A 24,359-nucleotide genomic window follows, 5' to 3' on the forward strand; every position below is an offset into this window, starting at 1 on the left:
ATTCCCACCTAACCCTGTGCCCCCCAGAGGAGGCCGGGTATTTTGAACATCTAGAAAATTTCCACGCCGAAACCAAAAAAGATAAAGTGCTCGTATATCTGCTGCAGTGAATGTCTATCGACTGATATTATAGTGATGGAGTTAAAAGAAAGTATATATAAAAAAGGTAGTGTTAAAAAGGTCTTAGCTTGGACCACATACCTGTCCACATCTACAGAGCTGGCCGGGTCTGGCAGAGAGCGTATCGGATTACCTGTGGAGTCTCCGTTTGCAAATCCGTACCTCCGGTAACTCGAAGCTTAATGCATTTACTGTGCTTTCAATACTCAAGGATTTTATTGCAATCAGATATGCCGAGTACAACCGTGTTCCAATGCAGGATACACGTAATTAATTAATGTACCAACTTATTTTGCATTTTTAATTTACTTTAAGAGAAAAGTAAAAGAAAATGCAGGCATACAGAATATACTGCCAAGATGGTTTAATGCAAACATATAATGTTCCCAGATGGGGCAGAGGGCGTTCATATTGCGTCCCCATCCTGACTGGTCTTGTACCAGCGTTTTATCCCGGACCACGTCTTTTCTTGTTTCAGATATTATTATTTGTGTTCTTATTTTTTTTATTCTTCACAAATTCTCCCATTCCTTTAGTTTTTTCCACTTTTTTTAGTATACAAAATCAATACTGGAGAGATAAAAATCAATCGGTTTTTCTGTAAAATGTGTCGTCAGAAACGACATTAATTTCCGGTCCTCCTAATACTAGTGGCGATTTGAATTCGTGTTCAAAAAACTTTGTCCGAGGCTTACAGAGAGCGTCTGTCAGCTAAAAAGAAGATGATTTCTTCATGTCATAGTGCGAAAAAAATTACTAATATATAGCTACTTTCGCTATGTAGCAGTAGTCGTGCAATAAAGTTACACCGTTACACGGTGTAACCGTTGAGGGGTGAAACACGTGTTGAGTGAATTAACGGTGGTAGTTGTGTAATTCGCATTTTTTGCCGCACGCGCATTTATGCGGGCTGGCGGGCGGTGCACTTCATTGCACAACTACTGCTACATAGCGGAATTAGCTATATATTAGTCTTTTCTTACTTAGGATGGACTTCCGCAAAACGCTTGAATCTATTAGAAAAAAAAAATTACGAAATAATTATTACAAACCTATTTTCTATAGCGTCCGCTATTGGGGGTCTCTTGTACTTCTATCTTTGGGAAGGACAGGGTAGTTTTATTTCATTTAATAATTTCACATTACTTTTATTTGCGCGCTCTTCTTACATTTTTCTTATAATCTTTCGTACTTCATCTTTCTTTTCACGTTTCTTCCGCTTTTCTCTTTCATTCGATATCATTCATTCCTCACCACATTCCTCTGTTTTGCATTTCTTTATTTTATCTTAAACATTTTTTTTCTATATACATTTTATTTTTATTTTGCTTTTTTTACTACTTATTCTTATTTTTAACGTTTATTTCTAAAGTTCGAGGAATATTGGTCTCTTTTCGTCCTCCTTTATTAGCGAGGCCATTAACTCCTCGCAGATATTCGTGCCTAACCGACGGTCGTAGTCGACCTCGAGTCCCCGGAATGAGGGACAGTGGGCTACCAGGTGGACCACGGTCTGGTCCACGCCTGTACTTACTATTTAAAGCAAATAAGCTTATGCCATTAACAGACACTAAGTCTAGGCGAGTAATCTTAGGTACAGTTTTTTTCCAAAAGAAAAAAAATTGCCGGAAAAAGCTTATTATGATAATAATCCTTCGCAATTATGTCGCCAAGCATCAAAATAGTTCTACCAATATATACGTTTATTCACATTGTCGCCTTGTTTAAATATTTACTTAAATACAAACGTGAGACAACTACAAAATTTATTAAGTTTTTTTTAGCAAAAAGTCGTGTAGTGTTCAAACAATTTATTGTAATAAAAACATTACCTCGTTTTTTACCTTTTAACGTACACTATGCAGATCTCGGAGACTGAACGTAAGTAAATCTACCTTAATAGCTGCCTAATACTGTATTAGAGCAAGTAATGAAGACACGATCCAATGCTCCTTATTATCCAATTCAAATTGATGACCTGGAATCTACACTGCTTTGTAGTACTCCAATTTAGCTCTTTAAATTAGACATATTATATAGAGTTTTTGGAAATATATAAAGGCTTTAAAGGGGTTAACGTACAGCTATTTTTCTACCTTCTATATATATATATATATATATATATATATATACATATATATATATATATATATATATATCTTTATATATATTTATACATATATTTGTACACCATACACAATAAATAAAAGAAAAAATTAACAATTTATATGGTACAAGAGGCGGTCTTATCGCTAGAGGCGATCTCTACCAGACAACCTTTGGATGGAGATGAGAGACATGAAGAAGAGGGCAGTTTAGGGGAATAAGGAAAGGGATATATATATATATATATATATATATATTTATATATATAACAGACACCATTCAACTAATCAATGGTTCAGAAATAATAACGCCATAACATTAAAGAAAGAAAAACCGTTTTTTTTATTTCAAATAACTGTATATTAAAATTAATTATTGTTTATTATCTGTCACTGTAGATTTTGTACTGCAGGAAGTTCTTCTTGTCTTTAGCCGTTGCCCACATTCAGCGACTTCCTGTGATCTCAACTATGTGTTCGGTCCCCCTAGTGGGCTGCTTACCCACGCCTCGTGGAGCTTGTGGTCGCCATTACAGAAACTTTCGGCTTCAACGACCATCAGTTGTACGAATGATATGCCTCATCCACTGTCACTTTAGAAATTATAAATTGATTAATGTTACACATTTTAGATACCACTTTATTGGGTGATTTTAAAATGAGAATCTTTTATTAAGGGTGTGTATTAATAAAGATCGAATATCATAAATATGTGCTTTTATGAATGCATATTATTAAACAAATGAAGGAATACGTTTTTTTTTAAATAAGTCCTTATAAAAAGGTAGCCCGTTAGTGAAAGCTATTTAAGCTTTTGCCGTCATTTGTTTTTGAACATTTTGCTTTAATTCAGGAAATATTCTAGAAGAATCAAGAAAGTTTAGATATGTAACGTTATATCTACATTAGTATATTGGTGAAAGATAAATTGTTGTAGTTGGTATATGGTTGTGACGTTGACAATACTCCTTCTATCCTTAACACGTTCACTGCGGCTTGAGGTCGATTCAGCCTCATGGTAGACTTTGCACTGGTGCGGCGCGTAAAACTCGTGTTTTCTCTCTAGTGCGGCGGCTGTTTACACTCAACCGTATGAGGTATGACAAAAACAAATACAGCTTTCTTTATGTCTGCGAGGCATTGACTCAATATTGTAAAAAAAAAGATTGAAACATGAGGCAGAAAAGGCCTCAACCGCACTACTGGGAAGTTCAGCTTGAGGCTGATTCGACCTCAGCCGCACCAGCTGAAAGTTCTTCAAAATTGGGCCCGCAGTGAACGTGTTAACTGGTCCCGTTGTTTGAGGATACTGAGGTACATGTGCTATTAAATATTCCAACCAGAACCTTCCTGTGACACATATGTCTCTCTTGCCGCCTTGAGTTCAATCGACACGTTCATATAACTAGAGAGCTTGTTACTTTAATTTGCGATTAATTTTTAATTAGTGTTAAATTTCCATTAAAGTCCAAAGCATAGGTTCGAGGACATACTTCTTTGTTTTTATTACAGTTTATTTTGATTTTATTTTGTCTATGTCTGATAAAGTGTATATTTATAATGCTGAGATATACTTTATTGGAATGTGTTGTACAGTTTCTTCTTGCTTTTTACCCACAACTATAATAAACTGCAAAGCAGAGTGAAGCCATCAATAAAATAGATTAAATAAATAAATAGACAATAAGTTAAGGTACATAAGAGTTCTGTTAAAAGTTCCAATGTTGGATAAATAAATTATATAATTTTATATTCATTTTTTAACTGCTCACTACTATATTTGTACTTTACATTTTTTAATTGTTTTATGTAAAATTAAATTATTTTTTCTCCCCAAATCCCATTAATAGAGATTGCGATCAGTAATCACTAGACATATAAATATAAATTAAATAACTGGGTTCCTTCCAGATAAATGAATATGTGTAAATCTGTGTTAAACTTTACTAGAATATGTTGGTGTGGAATTTCTTCCTATTTCTTCTACGCTGAACTTCTAAAATAGATTAAAAAGTTATAATAAGTTTGTTTTTCAATATTGAATAAACAAATTTAATCTATATTTTTAGCTAATCTTTGGGTTTTACGGCACTTTCGACCACTTGCTCAGCACTGGACTAAGGAATGCGGGAAGTACCTTGCCGGAGCAGAAACGGACTGGCTATATTTCTCACACAACACTCAGTTGTCTTGCTCTGGATTAAATGACATATTTGATGCCTCTCATTTAGATATCCAACGTCATAGATGATGTGTCTTGAGATGTATTAAAAAATTACAAGGTGACAAATCTGGACTTCATGGTGGCGACTCCATGTTATCCTTTTTCGATAAGACTTTTCTTCGGAACTTTTTCCGTAGAACCTGAATACTGGTATTAGACGTGTAACGCCATGGAGTTGTTTTTAGCTTTTAAAATTTTAGTTACAAGAAGTTATTTCAAAATAAATATAAAGTTTATTATGAGACACTATCTCAATATTGATTCAAATGGTAAACAGATACTGAAGAGCAGTTATCGGATTTACGGGATAGGCCTTCAAGTTCGAACTGAAAATTTGGCTTTTTTATCTTCACAGAAAGAGCTCCGCTATCTGATTGGATCGCACTCGACCGCCGGCGAAGTATCGAAGGCACTGCCGCATAGATAACGAACTGCACCTACGAAATATGAAAAATTCTTGTTCAATTCGCAATTCGTAGTTGCATCGAACCATTTGTTCGCGACATTACGTTTAGAAAAGAGCTTAGTTTCACAACTTTTACGAGTGAACCTAGTCGTTGGATTTTCGTCAGGTTTTTGCATATGTTTTATTATTTATTTCAGCGCACATCATTAAATTTACAACAAGACTATAAAAAAACATTTTAGAAAATCTTAAAACTAGTGCACCGATTAATAACAGATGTGCCCAACATCTATACTTTTTATTATTGAGGATTTTCGCACTCCCCTATCTGATTTATGGAACAGAATATTAAAATTTCCTTTTAAAATAATTCTTTTCACATACTTTTTTATTTCTTTACTCTTCTTTTGTTCTATAATTCTCTAGCATTCCTCTACATACTAATTTACATTCATGCATCGCCTCACTTACTTTACCTCGTTCCACAAATGTCACAGGATCAGGTAATTATCATATTTTTTGCTTTTAGCTTTATGTTTATGCTGTACTATTTGACATTCTTATTTCTTATACTTATTTAAAACAGGTTATCATATTTTATCACAAATACGATTTAAAATTTATTGAAATTACTTTTATTTTTTTTGATTATCTCCTATTTATTTAATTTCTTACCTGACCTGTTTTATTTATCGATTTTGTTTTTCTCAATTGTTTCCTATTATATATATAACTATTGCCATGCAGCATTTGAGGACCGCCAGCCTGTGTGATGCTGTCTTTAAACATCTACACTTATGGAAGGTGCTTATATTAAAATATAAATATGAATCACAAGGTTTGGGTGTTTCTCTGAGTAACTTCACAGGATAAAACTCAAACAGAGTTTCTCGTGCATCTTTAACCCGGAGATCACCAGACCGTGGTGCATATTATCGCCGGTTGTCCCATTTTTCGAGGGCTCTGACCCCGAGGTCGACATTGAAAAAAGGAGGAGGTACATAACCAAAGACAAAAATTAAATTCTACTGTGATATTAAATAAAACCTAATGTGATATTTTATGACCGAAAGAGAATCAAAAAAGGTGATAAAGAAAAATATACTAGTATTTTTCTTTATCACCTTTTTTGATGCCAGAGGAATGTGAGATACTCCAATATCTCGCTTTGCGTCGTTTCGTTTTGCGTTTTTTTTCGAAGTTGCGTCGCTGCTCAATTATTACTAATTTTCACTGTGCGTCGTTAGATTTTCTAGGTTGCTTTGTTTTCTTTTTTTTCCTAAAATATGGCAACACTTTTGTTTCTGATTGCGCCATGCCATCAAAACTCGGGGATTTCTAACTAAAAATCAACGCAATTTGAATACAGTTTTATTTTCACTTTGTTTTGCTAATTTTAGAGTTCAGATTCAATTACGTATTGCGTTGTAATATAGTGTGTTGTGCTTTTTTTAAAAGAGAATAATATATTTATTCAAATTTTTACGTGTTGTTTCTTGTTACAAAAAAGGTAAATATTATTCCAATTTATTTATTGGCAGAGTTACATTATTTTTGTTATTTAAATGCTTATTTTGTTCAATTTTCTTTTTAAAAAGTGGTTTGCTATTGAAAATCTTAATTCACTTTGCTTAGTTTCAATTTGCGTCGTGTTTTTTTGGAACGTAACCACGCTGCAAAGTGAGGTATTGGTGTACTGTGAAGGAAAATAGAGGAATATGTTACTGTGATTGTGACGGAAAAAAGGAAAGTAAATGAAAGAAAAAGAAAATGTAAATAGAAGTGTAGAATTATAAAAATTATTAAAACCATGTCCATCCAGGATAGATAAAGAGATGGACGAGAGGTCTCTAATAACAGGGGACATTAAAAGAAATTGGAAAGAGAATAGAAGGAAGCATGAACGCCAAACATTCCTACGGCTCTGCAGAAAAGTGGCGTAGTATAAACAATAACAACACTGGACTAGGATGGAGTAAGCAAAAATGGGATAATGAGACGGTTAAGACTCCGAGGAAATATAAAGTAAGATAAGAAGCCTTTAAATGCCAAACAAATCGTAAGCAAAAGAAACTTGAAAGCTAAAATGTAAGTTAAAAATATGAATGTAAAAATTAAAATATAATTATGAAAAACTCATATTTTTTTAAAAAATGTAAATAGTTTAAACTAATTAGTCAAAAACTGTGATAACTAATAAAAAACTGTGATCTGAGAAAGTATATTTTGTGAAATATGAAAGGATGGTACGTAAGAAAATGTAAAAGAAGGAAGTAGAATTTGGAATAAAAATAATAAATATGAAAATGTAATTTACCCGAATCTAATGTCCCTCCTCCAAACGTGGCAGAGGGAATGAGAGGTCGAACCGAAATGTTTTCGAAATCGGCCTTTCGCAATCAGCGAGGTCGATCCTAACTCATCCTAACCATTATCCTAATATCAGTATCCTGAGTAGGATACTGATCCTACCTAAGTAAGAAAAGGTCCAATATTTAGCCACTTCCGCACATGCAGTGGCAGCCGTGCAACAAAGTGCACCGCCCGCCAGCCCGCTGATAAATACGTATGCGGCAAACAATACGAATTACACAACTGCCACCGTTAAATCACTCAACACGTGTTTCACCCCTCCACGGGGCATCTTCAGGAGTTATGTTACACCGATTAGTGCCAAACACAGAGTCCTAACCTATGATCCTAGCTAAGGTTGCCTAGTGGTCCACGCTGCTCTAAGTCGCTAACTAACTTTCAAAACACTACACACTAACTCGTGAAGGATTACTATCTTTGTGCGAATAGCATAGTGCAAACTGGAGTAGGCCTGTCTGTTTGTCTCCTTCCCGTAAAAGGTTTTATAGTCCCCAGGGCTAACAGCAACATCTTTCAAGTACAATACTAATCACCCATTCAAAGCTTTTACACATTTAAAAAATCACCCTGTATAATATATTAATTTCTAATAAAACTTTTCTATTAAATCTATGATAAATACGGGGGGGTTCTCTGAATACCTTCACAGGCCTAAGCTCAAGGAGGAGCCTTTGTGCTTCTGTGAACTGGGCGTGGACCAGACCTTGGTCTACCTGGTAGCCCTGCAGCTGTCCCGCATTCGGAGAACTCCGAGTCGACTCCTAATGTCGGTTAGGCGCGAAGATCTGCGAGGATACTATAGCCTCGCTAATAAACGCCGAAGAGAAGAGACCAACATTCCCTGAATTTTGAAGGGAATCTCGGCAAAAGTAATAAATAGACAATCAAAAGATGAAATGTAAAAATAAATGTAAAAGGTTAAATAGGAAATAAGGTAAAATAAAAAGAAATCTAAAATTGTGGAACGAGGTGAGGAATGAAAGGAAGAAAGGTAGAAGAAATGTCGAAAGAGAGGAAAAGTACGAAATAAAAGTTTTATATGACAAAAAAATTAAAAGAAAATATAAGCCCCCATCCCAAAAATAAAACAGGGATACGAGAGATCACTAATATCAGTGGCCATCAAAAAAAAACTGCAGTACGCCTGTCTGTCTGTCTCTTTTCCGAGGAAGCTGTAATAGCAACATCTTTCAAGTACAATACTAATCACCCTTAAAGGTTTTACACCAGTGAATCACCCTGTATAATATATAAATTTCTAATAAAATGTTACGATTAAACCTATGATATACAATATGGTAGTATAACAGTTCTTAACACGAAATTTCCTTCTTGTTTTTTACCCCTGTATATTCAATGTAGCAAATCGAGTTCCACTTAATACGGGCAATTCGTGTTATTTCATTTGTTCGTGAACTATAGCATTATTCGACGATGAAATACCTTTCATAATCGATACTCCGAAAGTTATAACTTTTTTAATCAAACATAAGTGAGGGAATACGGTTTGCTTGTAATTGAATTATATTGCGTGTAAAAGAAACTAGGTCGGATGGTTTTTAAATTTAATTTTGACTACCAATTATTAATGACAATATAAATTTTCTTTTTTAATTATGATGACCATATTTTATTATTATTGTAGATCATTACACAGACATTAATTACTTCTAAACCTTTTTTATGTTAGCTTTATATCTTATAAACTTATTTCTTATATATGTTAAACTATTTCTACTTTCTTATTTAGACCAGGGGTTCTAACGAGTGGAAATTTAAAAGATGCAATACATTCCCTATATGTATTGTTAAATGTATGTCTCTGTGTTTGGCACTAATCGGTGTAACATAACTCCTGAAGATGTCTCGTGGAGGGGTGAAACACATGTTGAGTGATTTGACGGTGGCAGTTTTGTAGTTCGCATTGTTTGTCGCATACGCATTTATCAGCGGGCTGGCGGGCGGTACACTTTGTTGCACGACTACCACTGCATGTGCGGAAGTGGCTAAATATTGGTCCTTTTCTTACTTAGGTAGGTTAGGTAACGCCTGATTCCATTAAATGTTAAATGTATCGACTCCAGTTTTTCAAATCTTATAAGCGTTGTTATAGCATTTTGTAAACTGCTTATGCTTTCATATAAATTTATGTATAATTATTTCAGATCTAACTCGTGCATTTATATATCTCAGTTATTTATTAGTTTAATAATTATATTTCTGTTGAAAATATTCTGGAGCCATGAGATACATGTTCAATTAAGTTTAATTCAGTTTAAACCATTCTCTAGATATGTAAATTAATCATTAAATGTTTCATATACTTGAATCCGTATTTAAATTATTTTATCTTAATTTTTAATATGTCACTTTTGTCACGACGAAACGAGTCTTCGTTTGGTTTTTTTTCTCTTTTTGTATTTTCATATTCCTTCTGTACTAACACCTTTCAAAAACTTCTAGAAACTGAACTGATAACATATAGCTAAGTACCACAACCCCTGTTCATAAAGGGCGGCCGCCCGCCCCTAAACCGCCAACCGTTGGGGGAACCAAGTTTGGATCCAGATCCATTCTTGCCTCTCCTACGGTCCACGCTGCCATCCTAAGCCGCATACACAACATCAACACTACACAGCTCTACTCGGGTCAGCTCTGTCTGTCCAGCTTCTGTTTTATTTTTGAGTTCTCGGACCCATCCGCTCTTCAAACCAAGCAAGTAGCTAAGCACCGTGTTTATTGTACTATATATAGTGTTGTTAGTTAGTTTCGGATCCGCGAGCCCTGAGTCAGATGAAGCTGTAAAAGCCAAAACGACTAACAGCGCCCATCAACTTTCGAATATAGCCAATTTCCTCTTTGATTTTAGAAGATCCGGTCAAGAAACTCGTTGGTTACAATCTTAATAAGTTTAAAACTTCTTTACGTTATAAATAGTCTCTTTGTTACATAAAAGTAACTATGATACTGATCCTAGTCATATTTTTCTTCTATATAATATTAAGTACACGACCAAGGAACTTCGCAAGTGTTAAAACAATTGGGTGTAACTTATAGTAAGGTTATCTAACTTATTTTTAACACTAACTGCAGATATTTCTAGATTATAGTTCTCTTTTAAGGACTTTCGTAGCGGAAATGTATTCTATTCAAATTCACTAAAATCCACAGAGATTGTTTGATCTCGTCTAGAACGAGGATGAGATTCTTGAAATATTAATGGACTGTTCTTTATTTAAAATTATATGATATTTTAATCATCCCGCTTACTTTGTTATTCTGATTTTGATACTTGATGCTTTAATTCTAAGATTTTATTGAATGGTTAGTCCATTAAATACTTGTTTAGAAGTACCACTCAGTTTAGTATAAAACCAGCAATTTGTACTTTTATTTTGTTTGTACCTATATCATATAATTTATATGTCTTTAAGCATCTTCATAAGTTTTTAATATTAGATAGACCGGTAAGTAATGTCGCTTTCTTGAGTTAAATTCACACGATGACATTTTTAACGAGTTTTTATTTCTAATTAACAATATATTCACCTTCGTTATCAACAACCTTTTGCGATCTAGTGTACAAATTTTTAATGCTAGAGTGGGAAAAGTCAATCGGTTTTTCTGTGTCGTCAAAAACAACATTACTTTCCGGTCCATCTAATATAACATTGATAATTTATATAGTTATCTTTTTCTCACTCTTTCTCTTTCTGTTGAAATCGTCGCAGATAGCCTTGCGGGTTGTTACAGTTTCGAAATGAGTTCGTGGAAAGAGTGGTTCGCGAACTATAAAAATGAAAAACCAGTTCGGCAGAGAGTTAATTATATTATTGTTTTTGTAATATGACATATGTAGTTATTGGCAAAATATAAAAAAATAATAATTGCTTTTATGACGTTTCGTTTTCTGGCCAGCGAGCCATTGATATTAGAGATGTGTATGTTCCTAATTATTGAAATCTTGTATATTTATTAATTACGCAGTCATATGGATTGATGTCAGATATTCTTTTGGGATTTATGATACGGATACACAGGTCTCCTTAAAATGTTTTTCATCACCTTTTTGTTAATGAAGATGATGTATAATTCACATAATGCCACCTTTATTGAATCTCAAAATAAATCTATAGTAATAATAAAACACATAATTCAGTAACTTACTCGTATATTTTTTGAAAATACTCGATACATTTTTTTACAGATTGGACTTAATAATAGGATTCTTAAAATTAAAAAAAAAAATGTTACATTTCGAACAATACTGACCGCTGTTACAATATAGGATTATGACAATACAGACTTTTTTAAAATTGGAATAACATTGTTTAAATCATTCGAACAAAATATCAGAACAATCGACTACGTTGAAAGACATATAATTGTTCTACAAACATGATTGGTTATAAATGTAAAGGCTGTAATTAGGTCAATATGTACCTTATTTATGGTTTCAAAAAATCGTTTTTTAAAATTCGAATTATTACATATTTATATTAATTATTGTTTATTATCTGTCCTCAAAGATTTTTATTGATACACATTTGTCTGTCACATTCCAAATAGAAAAGGAACGTAATATTTCAAAATGATCACGTTATATCGTTTAAGTCTATGATCAATCATCCTTTATATGACTACATATTAGTGAAATCACTTGAGAAGTCAGTACTAAGCCGAAAAACTTTTGTTACCAGTACATTAACAATAGCTATATATAAATATATATATACAGCTGTATGAAAAGCTACCTTATTGGCAGGTACGGCTTCTTTTCGATTTTTAGACTATGGGCCTGATTAACAGGAATAAAAGTCTCATGAATATTTTTGAAATTCATACACAGACGAGGCAAGAATTTCATTGCTGATGCTTTCTGATTACTTTGGAGCTTCAGCAAAATTACCATTATCGATGTTATATAGACTGCATTCTAGATATCGGAGTTACATCAATTACTTCTTTTAATTCCTTTCTTAGATCGGACAAGACGAAAGGATTCATGATATCCATACCATTGAAATCTTTTCAACCAGCACTAAGTGTTATAATTCTACTTTTGTAGTGCGAATAGCCAAGATATGGAACAACGTACCGGCTTCGTTATTTCAATCTAAGTATAACTTGGGTGTATTTAAGTTCAAGAGTGAATAGGTTTCTTCTAGGCAAGCAGTGTTGACATCGGCATCGCTTAACATCAGGCGATAGGTCAAATGATTTGTCTATAGTCGATAAATGAAGTTTTTTAACAATGGATCGCTTGTTATTATTAAAGTCAAAATTAAAATGATTTTTTTTATGTTTAAGTTGAGTATAATTTTATATATCATTAATATGCTTATAGACGAAATTCCTCCACCACTACTAGAGAATGACGGAGTAGAGATGTAGTCACTCAGTTTGACCTCATTGAAAACCTCAAAGTCACTCAATGAAGGATATGGTCTGTATGTGCGAGTTCGAGAAAAGGGATGGATCCGTTGACAAAGAAAGTAAACAAGTTCGAATATTAAACGGGTATAATCGAGCCCACATCCTATACAAAGGTCCTTTACCGAGGGTCCTAGAGAATAGTCACTTCATGAAAATTTAGAGATTAACTGTTAAAGTGATACTTTGAATAGATTTATTTATGGTTTTCAGCACTTCGTATCCTTCAAGGTGATAATGTGACCAAAATATATTTCTTTACTGTTAAATATGACAACCATTACATATAGTTTATTATTGTGGCGCGTTAAAATACATTTTCGAATTAAAATAGTTTTAGTTGGATCATTTGACGGCAGATAAAAAAATATGGATAACTAGCTGTCCAACGCACGTTTGGTGAACTTATTGAACTTCCTTCACCCTCTTACAGATGGGATTTCGTATAATCCGTTCTTAGATGGTATCTAGTACACAAATAAAATATTTCAATCAAATTTGAATCCTCTAAGCCTTAAGGTCCTGGAGATATTATGATGAGTCATCAGTCACAGTTATATATGTGGAAATCTTTTATATAGTATGTAGATATTGATTATGTCTAACATCGTAGTCAGTTCCAAATAAAACAAATCATTTTATGTATATTATAAATATAAGTTATATATGTGGCTTATTTTTTAAAAAACGATCATAGATGGTAAAAAAAGGTTTTATTTAAAAAGTTACTTTAAAGGAATTATGTGTTTTTTTTAATTGGACATTACATTTCAAAATTATTTAAAGAAAAAGAATATAAACGAATTTTTGTTCCAAATACATTTTATTTTTTACTTTAAATTTGACGGAAGCAATTATACTTATTACTGGCCAAACATTTATTCTTCATTTCTTTAACAGAAATAAAAAAAAAAATTGTTTATAAGATTTTAAGTATGGATTTCAAATAATACTCATACTATTTAACGTCAAAGGTTTTTATAGGTCATGTCTAAGCAAATTATGTATGTTTTCTGTTAAAATATGTTGTCAAAAAATTACGAATACATATAAAATATACATAAATAGCATAGTTATTAACACGGTATTAATTGGAAATATTAATGTTTTAACTTATTTGACGCCATTTTTTAACTGTCAAAACTACGTGCAATGTTTACATTATTTTATTTTTAATTTGCTAAAGGCAAAGACAATGGTATGGATGAAGAATATTAAAAAGTTGCTGAATACGGTTTATTTAAGATATCTTGATTATACATCGTATTTTATTCATAAATTATTTATTATATTTTTTTTATTTTTAAAATAAGCATAGATCTATTATTTTAATCATTATAACAGTATATTATTAATTATATTTAAATGCGTAATTATTACATTGCACAAAAATTAATTTTAATGCTTTGGAATAATTGATTTAATGTTTATATATACACTGGTAAATTTCACTAACAATTGACAACAAATTAACTAGGTTTCTTAAATGCAATTGATTTTTATAAAATAGTTTTTGTGTGACCGATTCTGCAATCGGTTTACTTCCAATCATTCCATGAATGGATTTAAATGTATCATACATTTATTTACATTCATTTTTCAGCGATTAATGCTTATAATGAAATGTATTTATATTATTTAGTATACATAATATTACTTTTAATATAAACTATAGTTTACTGTCTCCGAACAATCAGTATGGTGCTGTTCGTTCATATTCTCGCTTCTAATTTGATATCTAATTCAACTCCCCAATATTTGTTAGTGTTACTACTATAATCATTCTCTATACATTGAATGTGATATCTAGATTTTTTGTGCAATTTTTTTTAAAAGATTTTACATTATATGATATCTCGTTAAGCGTACATATGGTGCGTCGCATATTTCATTTAATACTACATCATTATATATGTATAATATACAAAACAATTAACTAATTTCACCAAAAAACTTTCGATTATTTTTACATGGAATGAATTTTCATATATTTATTTCATAGGTCCATGAATTAAGTGCTTTTACACGACTAGAGCTAATTATTTGTGCTCACATCGATTATTTATATATCTATTATAGACTCATACATTTACATACATACCATACACGTCTCATACATTTGATATCTTTTTAAATTGATTAGCACTTTTGAGAGCAAAATAAAAATTGGCGAAATAATGGAACATATATGTTTAATTTACAGTATAAATGTTAATTTGATTTAATATTTCATTTTTAAATTGCAAACAGGCGCGTATTTATAATGATTTTTCAATAATAATGTATGTGTGATATACCCAAGCACAACAATTCGAATAACTATTCTCTACACTTTGAACAATTCCATAGAGTTTATTATTCCATTTTATTCACGTCCATGTTACAGTTTCTCACACTGTTATATAAACACGTGAAATTTTTACCACAAGTTGCACATTTTCAAATAATCCATTGCATAGTTTTGGCACGGCACTGTTAAATTTCATTTATTTTCATTATGAGCAGTTTGTAACAGTTCGAAAAACGTCACGCAACTCTGAATTTTTTTTATCTGTGTCATATAAATATCATTTGTCATTTCCAAATATTACATCTTCAACATTAATGACATGTCTTAATGAATATATGTATTAATATTAGATATTACGTCGTTTCAATTGTCACAAGTTTTGCAACATTGTTCTTTGTATCTTTTTAATGCACACATATTCATCGCGCGTACGTTTTCGCAGAATCTCGAAGTGTCCTTACAGACTCCATCTAGAAAGAAAATTTTAATATTGTTAATAGAATTATAATATATATGACATTAAATTCTGAAATATGAGATACTTATAATTGGTTTCTTAACCCTTAGTAGTTTTTTTTTTCATAGGTTGGCTGTACGAATTTTACTGTTGTATAATATTCTTTCCAACGAAATTAAAGAAAAATCTATTTTTCCCTTCATCTAGACCAGGGCTTCTTAAACTTTTGTCATTCACGACCCCATTCATGATTGCGAGTTTCTTGTCGACCCCATACAAATATAAAAGAAAAATAAATGAACATTTTTTGATGATTTATTTATTAGGTAACAATATACATATACGAAAGAAAATATTTAGTTTTAGAATTCGTTTTGAAACATACAAAAATCTAAAATTAAAAATTGCACAAAAAATTATAAAATTGTATTTATATTAGTTTAAAACATTCAACAAATGCGCGTATTTAGACGCTGCAAGTCCACTGTATTCCGCCAAATCTCGTAATAATTATAAAATGGTATTTTTAAATATTTAACATTAAAATCTCTCGACCCCAGAATTTTGCCACGCGATCCATAGTTTGAGAAGCCCTGATCTAGACCCTCAAGCAAACACAGTAATATTAAAAAAAATCACTTTCGTAAATCAGGCTATTAAGGGTTAATAAATGAAAATTTTTAAAAATGAAAGTCATGATTAATGGAATAATAAACACGTCAGCAACCTATTGCTACATGATCATTATGGCTAAATCTACAAGAAAGGTTTATATTCAGCAGTGGTCACCTTACATCTGAAATGACTATGTCCAGATGTTATAAGCATATAAGTGAGGGTCATATATTGTCTACACGATACAATTTTCCTATATACAATTAATATTACAACAAAAATTATAATTTATAATAAATCTATTATTACGTCTGTTAAAACACTATCTAATATTGTACGAATATTAACCCACCATACACTTTTACTTACCAGAAGTCATACACACGACTGTACAATGAGAGCCTACAGATCTATGCTATAATATGTTTTTTTTTTTTTTATAATTACCATTTAGATTACAAGCAATGAGGTCACAAGTTCTGGAAACATTAGGCCGTCGCATGCCCTCGCAAGCAGCCGCAGCGCTTCGTTCTCGTTTACGCCTCGCCTTCCCAGCTGTGGGACCGGCAACTCGCCACACGCATCGCAACAGTCTGTGTTGTCTCCCAGTGCTGCCACAAGCTCCTATACACTACGAACATATTTTTAATTTAGATTTATTAAATTAGTTAAATAAGTAATCAATGACTCAATTATTCGGGTCTCTTTAGAGCAGTGATTCCCAAAGTGGTCTATATCGACCCCTAGGGGTCTATGACAACCTGCAAGGGGTCTACGTCAGCGAAAAAAAATTGGGGGTCCATGAAATGAAAATGGGGGTCCACAGACTGTACATAATTAGCCGAGGAGATTTAAGATTAACCCTTACGAAATTGACGCCAAATGTTGATAATATATTATTAAAGCATCAGGTTCATCCTTCTCACTAAAAATATTGACTTATTGCTTATGTTATTTTATTTATAGTTTATTTTATGTTTATTTAATGTTACGTATATTTTTATAACAGATACAAAATTTTAATTTGAGTAGTTTTAATTTCAATTCAATTAATAAATGTATAAATTAATATGTTTTTTTATTTTAAGTTTTTAACACTAAACTCCACTACAGTTAGAAATTTACAGGAAATCAATATCAGGTAAGTAGGGGGTCTACACAACACGGAAAAACATGGCAAGGGGTCTACGACACAAAAAAGTTTGAGGAACTCTGGTTTAGAGAAACGAGTCATAGAGGTTATACTTATATATACTTTAAGGTTCTATACCAGATAGAACCAGAAATGAGAAGGTTCGAAAGTTAGTAACAGAACCCAAAGAATGAGAAAGTTCGAGTGGCAGTGAAAAGGCCACATAACACACAGAATAGATGGTTATTAAAGCCTTAAGTTTCTGGAGTTGAGACCATAGACCGACAAATACAGAGGTCCCAACGATAAGATGAATAGATGACTTTGTGAAGGTCGTTGAAATAAAAAAAAAAGTTGAACATAAGCTTCTTACAAACGGTCCTTTCAGAAATCTTTATGGGAGACGTATGTCTAGCACTAGACTTCTCAATGAAATCGATCCTACATGTAGTAATGATACATTATTATTGTACATCCAGACAATGTTTTATAAATGTAAAACAGAAAAGAAGTACATATACAGAAGTAAAGTTAGATGTCTTATCGGATTACACAATTTTATTTCAACAAGCTTTGCGTGGATTTAAATTTAGAATTTAAAAGAGGCGTGTCTCTACTCTTGTCTTGAGGCTCCCGCGGTCATCTGACCCTCTTACCAGCCCAATACCTTCCACTTGGAGTGAACACCACGGATAGGTAAACACAGCGTAAGATGTCTCCACAAGGTGCACAAAGGAACTTGTTAGTCTGTCCTGTACCAAATACAATAGGAGGAAAGAGACGCCTGCAATATCTAGTCATCACAATAAGTCGTCTAAAGAGGCTGAAGGGAGGGCGCTTCCAAACGGTTCTATTAGAAATCTATAGGAGAGGTTTAACTCCAAAAATGGAGGGTAAGACGTGTGTCAAATAGTTCTAATTTTTACTCTGTGTTTGGCACTAATCGGTGTAACATAACTCCTGAAGATGCCCCGTGGAGGTGTGAAACACGTGTTGAGTAATTTGACGGTGGCGGTTGTGTGATTCGCATTGTTTGCCGCATACGCATTTATCAGCGGGCTGACGGGCGGTGCACTTTGTTGCACGACTACCACTGCATGTGCGGAAGTGGCTAAATATCGGTCCTTTTCTTGCTTAATTCTAATTTAGGCAGTTATGTTACTAAAAATTCTTTATTAAAAATTTAATCTTAATAATCACATTTGCTTAAATAGAAGGTCCGCCCAGTTATAACGATATTGAAATGATTTTCAAAGAAACAAAAATATCCGGCCAGGGCCGCGCGTAACAATGATGGCAGCGTAACAAAAAAAAAAAAGAAAAGAAATTCTTTCCTTCAATAATCCTTCCATTTCCTTTTCCGCGAACAACATTTCGGAGTAGTCAAACAAAGAGGCTTTTTGTTTTAAGTAAATATTTCCTCCATGACTTGACAATGTACAATACAAGCGGACGAATAAACACTACGCTTTTTTATATATTATTTTAGCGAATGTTTTGTTTAAACCGTGCTTCGCAGTTGTATTAAATGTAAACAATAGTTAAAGTGGGTTATGTATTTTAAAAAGTCGAATTATGAACAAAGAGAATTCTCTCTAAATGAAATAATTTATGTAAATTAAACCACATTACTATTGCATGGGTATTTGAACATCTTCAAGAATAATACCATGAAGTGTTCCTGGTACCTGCATTTGCGGGTCTAAATTACGCGAGTGGTAGGCGGCAAGCTAAGAGCGCGTTGCTTAACACCTTTTTTACGGTAACAAAGTTCCAGGACTCCCTAAGAAGCCTCGGTTCAGGACATCGAATTGGGAGGTCGCTGCCCTCTTAGTCCAGTAGATGTTCCATGGAGTGATACTCAAGGCTATCTGCGAGGGGACCTAGACTTGGTTAGTGGCTATCATCTGTCTTGCATTACTGCCACTTAGAAAAGCGTCAGCGCTGGATGAAGTAGCGGAAGACTCCAGCAAGGCTCTAGTAGATCGTGGCATCCCCTGTACTATGCAATCTGACATCAACTCCTAGGAGGTCGCTTGGTTTTCGAATGTGTGTGAAATATTTTGTATGATGTCTGTCTTAATATTATCGCGTCGTCCGGAGAGTGTATGTATATTATTTCATTTTAGCTAATATATAAAGCATGGATGCACAGATCGCGGCCCGCCGGTCGAATAATGGTGGCCCGCCGACAGCAAAAATAACACTCTCACACATTCGAAAAATATTGAATACTATTTTTTTTTTTTCAATTTTAATAAATTATTATCAATTCTTTATTGTCTTTAATTACCTATGCTTCTGGCGGCCGGCCCGCCATCAGTTCATAATTTGCCCGAGTGGCCCCTAGTCTTAATAAGTCTATGCAACCATAATTTAAAGTAACCAAAATGATTACTATATGTTTCGAATTGTTGCATCGGTCGGGACTTGCGAATATCTTTATACAGGTAGACATTGACATGCGCATTTGAATTGTTGATTATCTTAAACTAGTAAGCTGCCATCGGGTGGGAACTCTGTTCTGTTGAGAAGAGCATGTCAGAAACTCAACAGTTTCTCTTTTAAATGATTTTTAACTATTCCGTAATATGTACATAATGATGTAAATCATGTAAATGAGTGAACAAACCTAATGCTATAATAAAATTTGTTTAATATTATAATTTTAGATTTGAAGCTAAGAAACGGGAGGTCTAAGATATCTTGTGGAATTTTAATAGTCATTAAAATGTATCGCAAAGCAACCATTCGAATATCATATTTAAAAACATCTCTAACTTTTAAGTTATAAATAGGTCGTGCAGCTATTTCTGTAAATTAAATATAGAATTAATATCCGCGGCACTGCCTCATAAATACTGTAAGAGAGAATGTTGTGAAAATAAATAAAATATACGAGTCGAGCCGTAATAATGTCCCTTAATTATGTTACTTTTTTAATTGGAAGGACTGTCGGGCTGAGTTTACTTGTGTTGAGGGATGAAGGTTCCATTGAAGGTTCTTATCCAAATAGAGCCTTTGAGACAATCAGCTCTAACACTTAATTGTTAGTAAGAAAGCCACCCAAAGCACTAGGTTTTCTTAGAATTTTAGACTAAAATTTTAAATTTCGAATCAATTAAGGACACGAGATAACTTTGACAGTTCATTTTGTGATTACTCCTCTTAGGTTTTATGTGGAGGAAGCTTATGCCATATGGTGGTGATATGGAGACCGGTCTTTCCCGACCTGGAACCCACGCACACAAGAGAGCAATTCTATTGTTAAGAGGGGACATAATTTCATAATGTGAGATTCTTCCTAGGGCCGGTATGTCTTGAGGTAATAACAACACGAAGTCCGAAGTAGAAGTGTGTATTACATTTCTGTGGAATTCCCCTTTTCGATGCACCACTGACGATAACATAATGTTGTTACAATAATACCGATGTAAATAAAGAATTATATTTCTGTCGAATTCCCCTTTTTGATGCGCCGCTGACGATGACGTAATTTTGCTGCGATAATATCGATGTAAATAAAGAATTATATTTCTGTGAATTTCCCCTTTTCGATGCGCCGCTAACGATGACGTAATTTTGCTGCGATAATACCGATGTAAATAAGAAATTACCTTTCTGTGAAATTCCCCTTTTCGATGCGCCGATGAGCTAATGTTGCCCGTACAGGACTCTAGACGAGTTTAACCTTTTCGCTTTAATATAAAAATGATGTATGGCAAAGAATTGAAACTAACCTTACTCCAAGGACCGACTGACCAGGTCGGTTTACAAGGCGCGTCACGTTTGGTTTTCTCCGGTTGGACACTATACGAGCACGATGAATCTGCTAGCACTGTTCCATTTTCGCTTACGCATTCTACTCTACGACGAACTACAGCTGTTGAAAAGGATTTAGAAAAGGATCATATATTTATTTATTCATATTATAAAAGTAAACAGGTAACATAGATTTATATACCTTCATAATTATGTATTTAGTATGATGATTTATTAGTATGATAGATCCTTCAATGGGGGTCCCAAACTTGGACACGAAATGAGAAGGTTTGGGTTTAAGTTTGACCTTACGCGGCAAAGAAATAAACCAAGAAATATAAAGAAATGGGAGTAGCCTGTACCTTGCAGTGGGCGTTGATGGTCTGATGATGATAATGAATAATTAAATAAATTAATCTTACCAGCTCCGCTTGCTAAACACCTCGGAGCAGACCAGGCGGTGGTGTGCCAAGTGGCGCAATCAGCTGAAGAGCATTCACGTAGTACAAGCGGCGGAGTCATACCCATCTCCAAACATTTCTCCGCTTCTACAGTCTTCGTTATATTCTCTCTCTTGTGCTGTTTAAAATACGATTTAATAGTTATATTTGTCTATTCAAGCCTATGTAACTTTGCTACCGCTGATAATAATAGCAGAATCTGATCACGTGTTACGCCTTTATTTTAATTATCATAAGAGAGAGCATCATTATGTAATAGTTGGTGTTGTGTTAAATAAGTTAGTTAACCTTATTCTATCCGCAGGCTTCAATTCACGCCCGAGCATAATAACTGTTGCGGCCCGCGGACATTACTTCACGCCCGAGTGACTTGTCTTTAATATTACTCTTTTTTAATTATATATAATAAAGCCTATATTTCTTAAAAAGATTCGTAAAATTTCTATTTTTTTTGAATCTATTTTTATCAGTAGTTTGTTTCGAGGTATTCTCCCCAGAGTAAGGACTACTACTTAAGTAGGGCACTACCTCCTTGGGCGAATATATGACCTACTTCAATTATATTTAATTACCTGACATACTGCCCCTCTGACTTGGTGACCTTTTTGTCCGCAAGGAGCGCTGCAAGTCGACCATTCCGTAGTCATCCATGTGTATTCTTTGACGTCGCTAGGAACTATACTGTTTTTTTAAAAAAAGAGTGAGACCGCTTAAAACACGATAATATTATTTAATGAAATCAAGCTTTACCTCGCGGAAGTCCATCCTAACTAAGATAAGGACCAATATTTAGCCACTTCCGCACATGCAGTGGTAGTCGTGCAATAAAGTGCACTGCCCGCCAGCCCGCTGATAAATGCGCGTGCGGCAAACAATGCGAATCACATAACCGCCACCGCCAAATTATTCAACACGTGTTCACCCCTCCACGGGGCATCTTCAGGAGTTATGTTACACCGATTAGTGCCAAACACAGAGTCTCTAACAATAACATGAATAACATACTACAAAATATTGGTCCTTTTCTTACTCAATAATATTACTTGGCAAACAAACCTTATATAACACTGTGATCAATAATAAAGTTGAATTTTTTTATAAAATGTAAATTCTTTATTTATTTTTCCGAATCAATTTCATCCCCTTCAAAGTAATTCTCGTGCGATAAAGCGCACTTTTGCCAATGCTTTTTCTATTTATCGAAACAGTCGAAATAGTCTTTTTCAAATTGGCTTCAACTCGGTTTTTATCTCCTCAATGGTGTCAAAAGGCGTACACGCATTGGCTTTTTGAGTTCGCTGAATATACAGAAGTCGCATGGAGCCATATCATGCGGAAACGGTAGAAGCGAAACGATTTCAGTCGCATTTCCGAATTATTATTTTTCCAAAAAAATTGAGTGATTGCCAATCTAGAGATAGAGAGTTCACGCGTATGAGACACAAATACCTTTTTTTGGGCTAAGCTTACTGATATTTCAAATTTTGGCAAATAGACGCTTGGAAAATGTTATAGACGGCCCCTATCAACCTAGGAAAAAATATCTATCTAATGCTCAGCAGTTCCTAATGAAAATTTCACCTTCACAGATATATCTAGTGTAAATTTAGACACGGGATATACTACCACTATATTTAATGGAATCAGGCGTTATATTGCGGAAGTCCATCCTAAGTAAGAAAAGGACCAATATTTAGCCACTTCCGCACATGCAGTGGTAGTCGCGCCAATTCAGACTCTTTGTTTGGCACTAATCGGTGTAACATAATTCCTGACGATGCTCCGTGGAGGGGTAAAACACGTGTTGAGTGATTTAACGGTGGTAGTTATGTAATTCGCATTGTTTGCCGCATGTGAATTTATCAGCGGGCTGGCGGGCGGTGCATTTTGTTGCACGACTACTGTCTATATCAGTGTTTCCCAACGTCGGGCCTCGTTTTTACCCCCTATGTAACATATGTATTTAATTTTAAATACATATGTTATATAGGGGGGTGTATAAATTTTAGAAATGCATGATGGAGTACGTCACATAAAAGGTTGAAAAATGGACCATAGTAATAAAAATGGTACATACATTTTAGTTGTGGTTTCAGCCAATTCATAAACATGTTCTTTCAAAGATTCAACTTTCGGATCATCTATAGTATTCTTGTTATCCTCATCAACAATAATGATGTCGGAGTCATCATCCTCCGGGAAAACCATTTGCTTGCCGCGAAGATTCAGGACTTGAGCTTTTGTTGGTGATAAATGGTTTTGGTACATCACAATAGGATCGACCATCCTTTGTCCACGAGAGTTGCCAAGTGTCTGAAAATTCCAAAACATCTGAACATATCAATTATAATGATTCAATGTCACTTATTCAAAGAGACAATACACAGCCTGTCCCATAAATCAACGTCAAGAAGAAATCGTGTGACAGATAGATAATGAGAAAACCCAAAAACAATTTCATACAAAAAGTTAAATGATTTTTAACATTACCTTCACAATCATTATTCAATTTTTACGGTTAAATATTCTAAAAGATGGACAAAAATATATACAGCAATAACCTGGATAAAAAAAGATACTTTTTGTCAAACCATGTAATCTTAAATTCAGCCGTTTATTTTGAAAGAGGCATAAGTAACTTTAAAAAAAATCGAGTTAATGGCAACACTAAATACAATTGAATGGTACCTTTTCATTTTTTAAAGATATCTCGACTTAAAACATAGTGACTTATGCCACTTTCAAAATAAACGGCTAAGTTATCGCTACATTCAAATTTAATCGGCGATTTAAAACTGAATTGATTTTGAAATAAATTTTCAAGAGTTTGAAACAACACATTCGGTTAGCGCTTGACGTTGATTTACGGGAAACCCTTTTTGTTTAAATAAACGAAACGTTTGTAAATGAATCGTAAATAAAGAGACTACATAAAAGTTAACAATAACTACAAATTAAAAAATTAATAAATTATTATTTTA

At 33.6% G+C, this 24,359-nt stretch overlaps 1 protein-coding gene across 1 annotated transcript in view; it reads right to left on the reverse strand.

Moving 5' to 3' along the window:
- Positions 1-15,208: 15,208 nt before the first annotated feature.
- Positions 15,209-24,359, reverse strand: part of LOC137924533 (protein madd-4-like) — a 187,099-nt gene continuing 177,948 nt past the window's right edge. Inside the window, exons 24-29 of the mRNA XM_068767922.1 lie at positions 23,456-23,709; positions 21,951-22,059; positions 21,340-21,496; positions 20,896-21,038; positions 16,471-16,654; positions 15,209-15,421 (exon numbers count right to left, since the gene is read on the reverse strand). Coding sequence (XP_068624023.1) covers positions 15,315-15,421; positions 16,471-16,654; positions 20,896-21,038; positions 21,340-21,496; positions 21,951-22,059; positions 23,456-23,709 — 954 coding nt within the window. The 3' untranslated portion in view covers positions 15,209-15,314. The remainder of the gene's footprint in view (positions 15,422-16,470; positions 16,655-20,895; positions 21,039-21,339; positions 21,497-21,950; positions 22,060-23,455; positions 23,710-24,359) is intronic.

This window comes from Battus philenor, unplaced genomic scaffold (assembly GCF_028537555.1).
Source record: "Battus philenor isolate CCGP_79_NKW_IND1 unplaced genomic scaffold, ilBatPhil1.0.hap1 SCAF_24, whole genome shotgun sequence".
Classification (NCBI taxonomy): Eukaryota; Metazoa; Arthropoda; class Insecta; order Lepidoptera; family Papilionidae; genus Battus; species Battus philenor.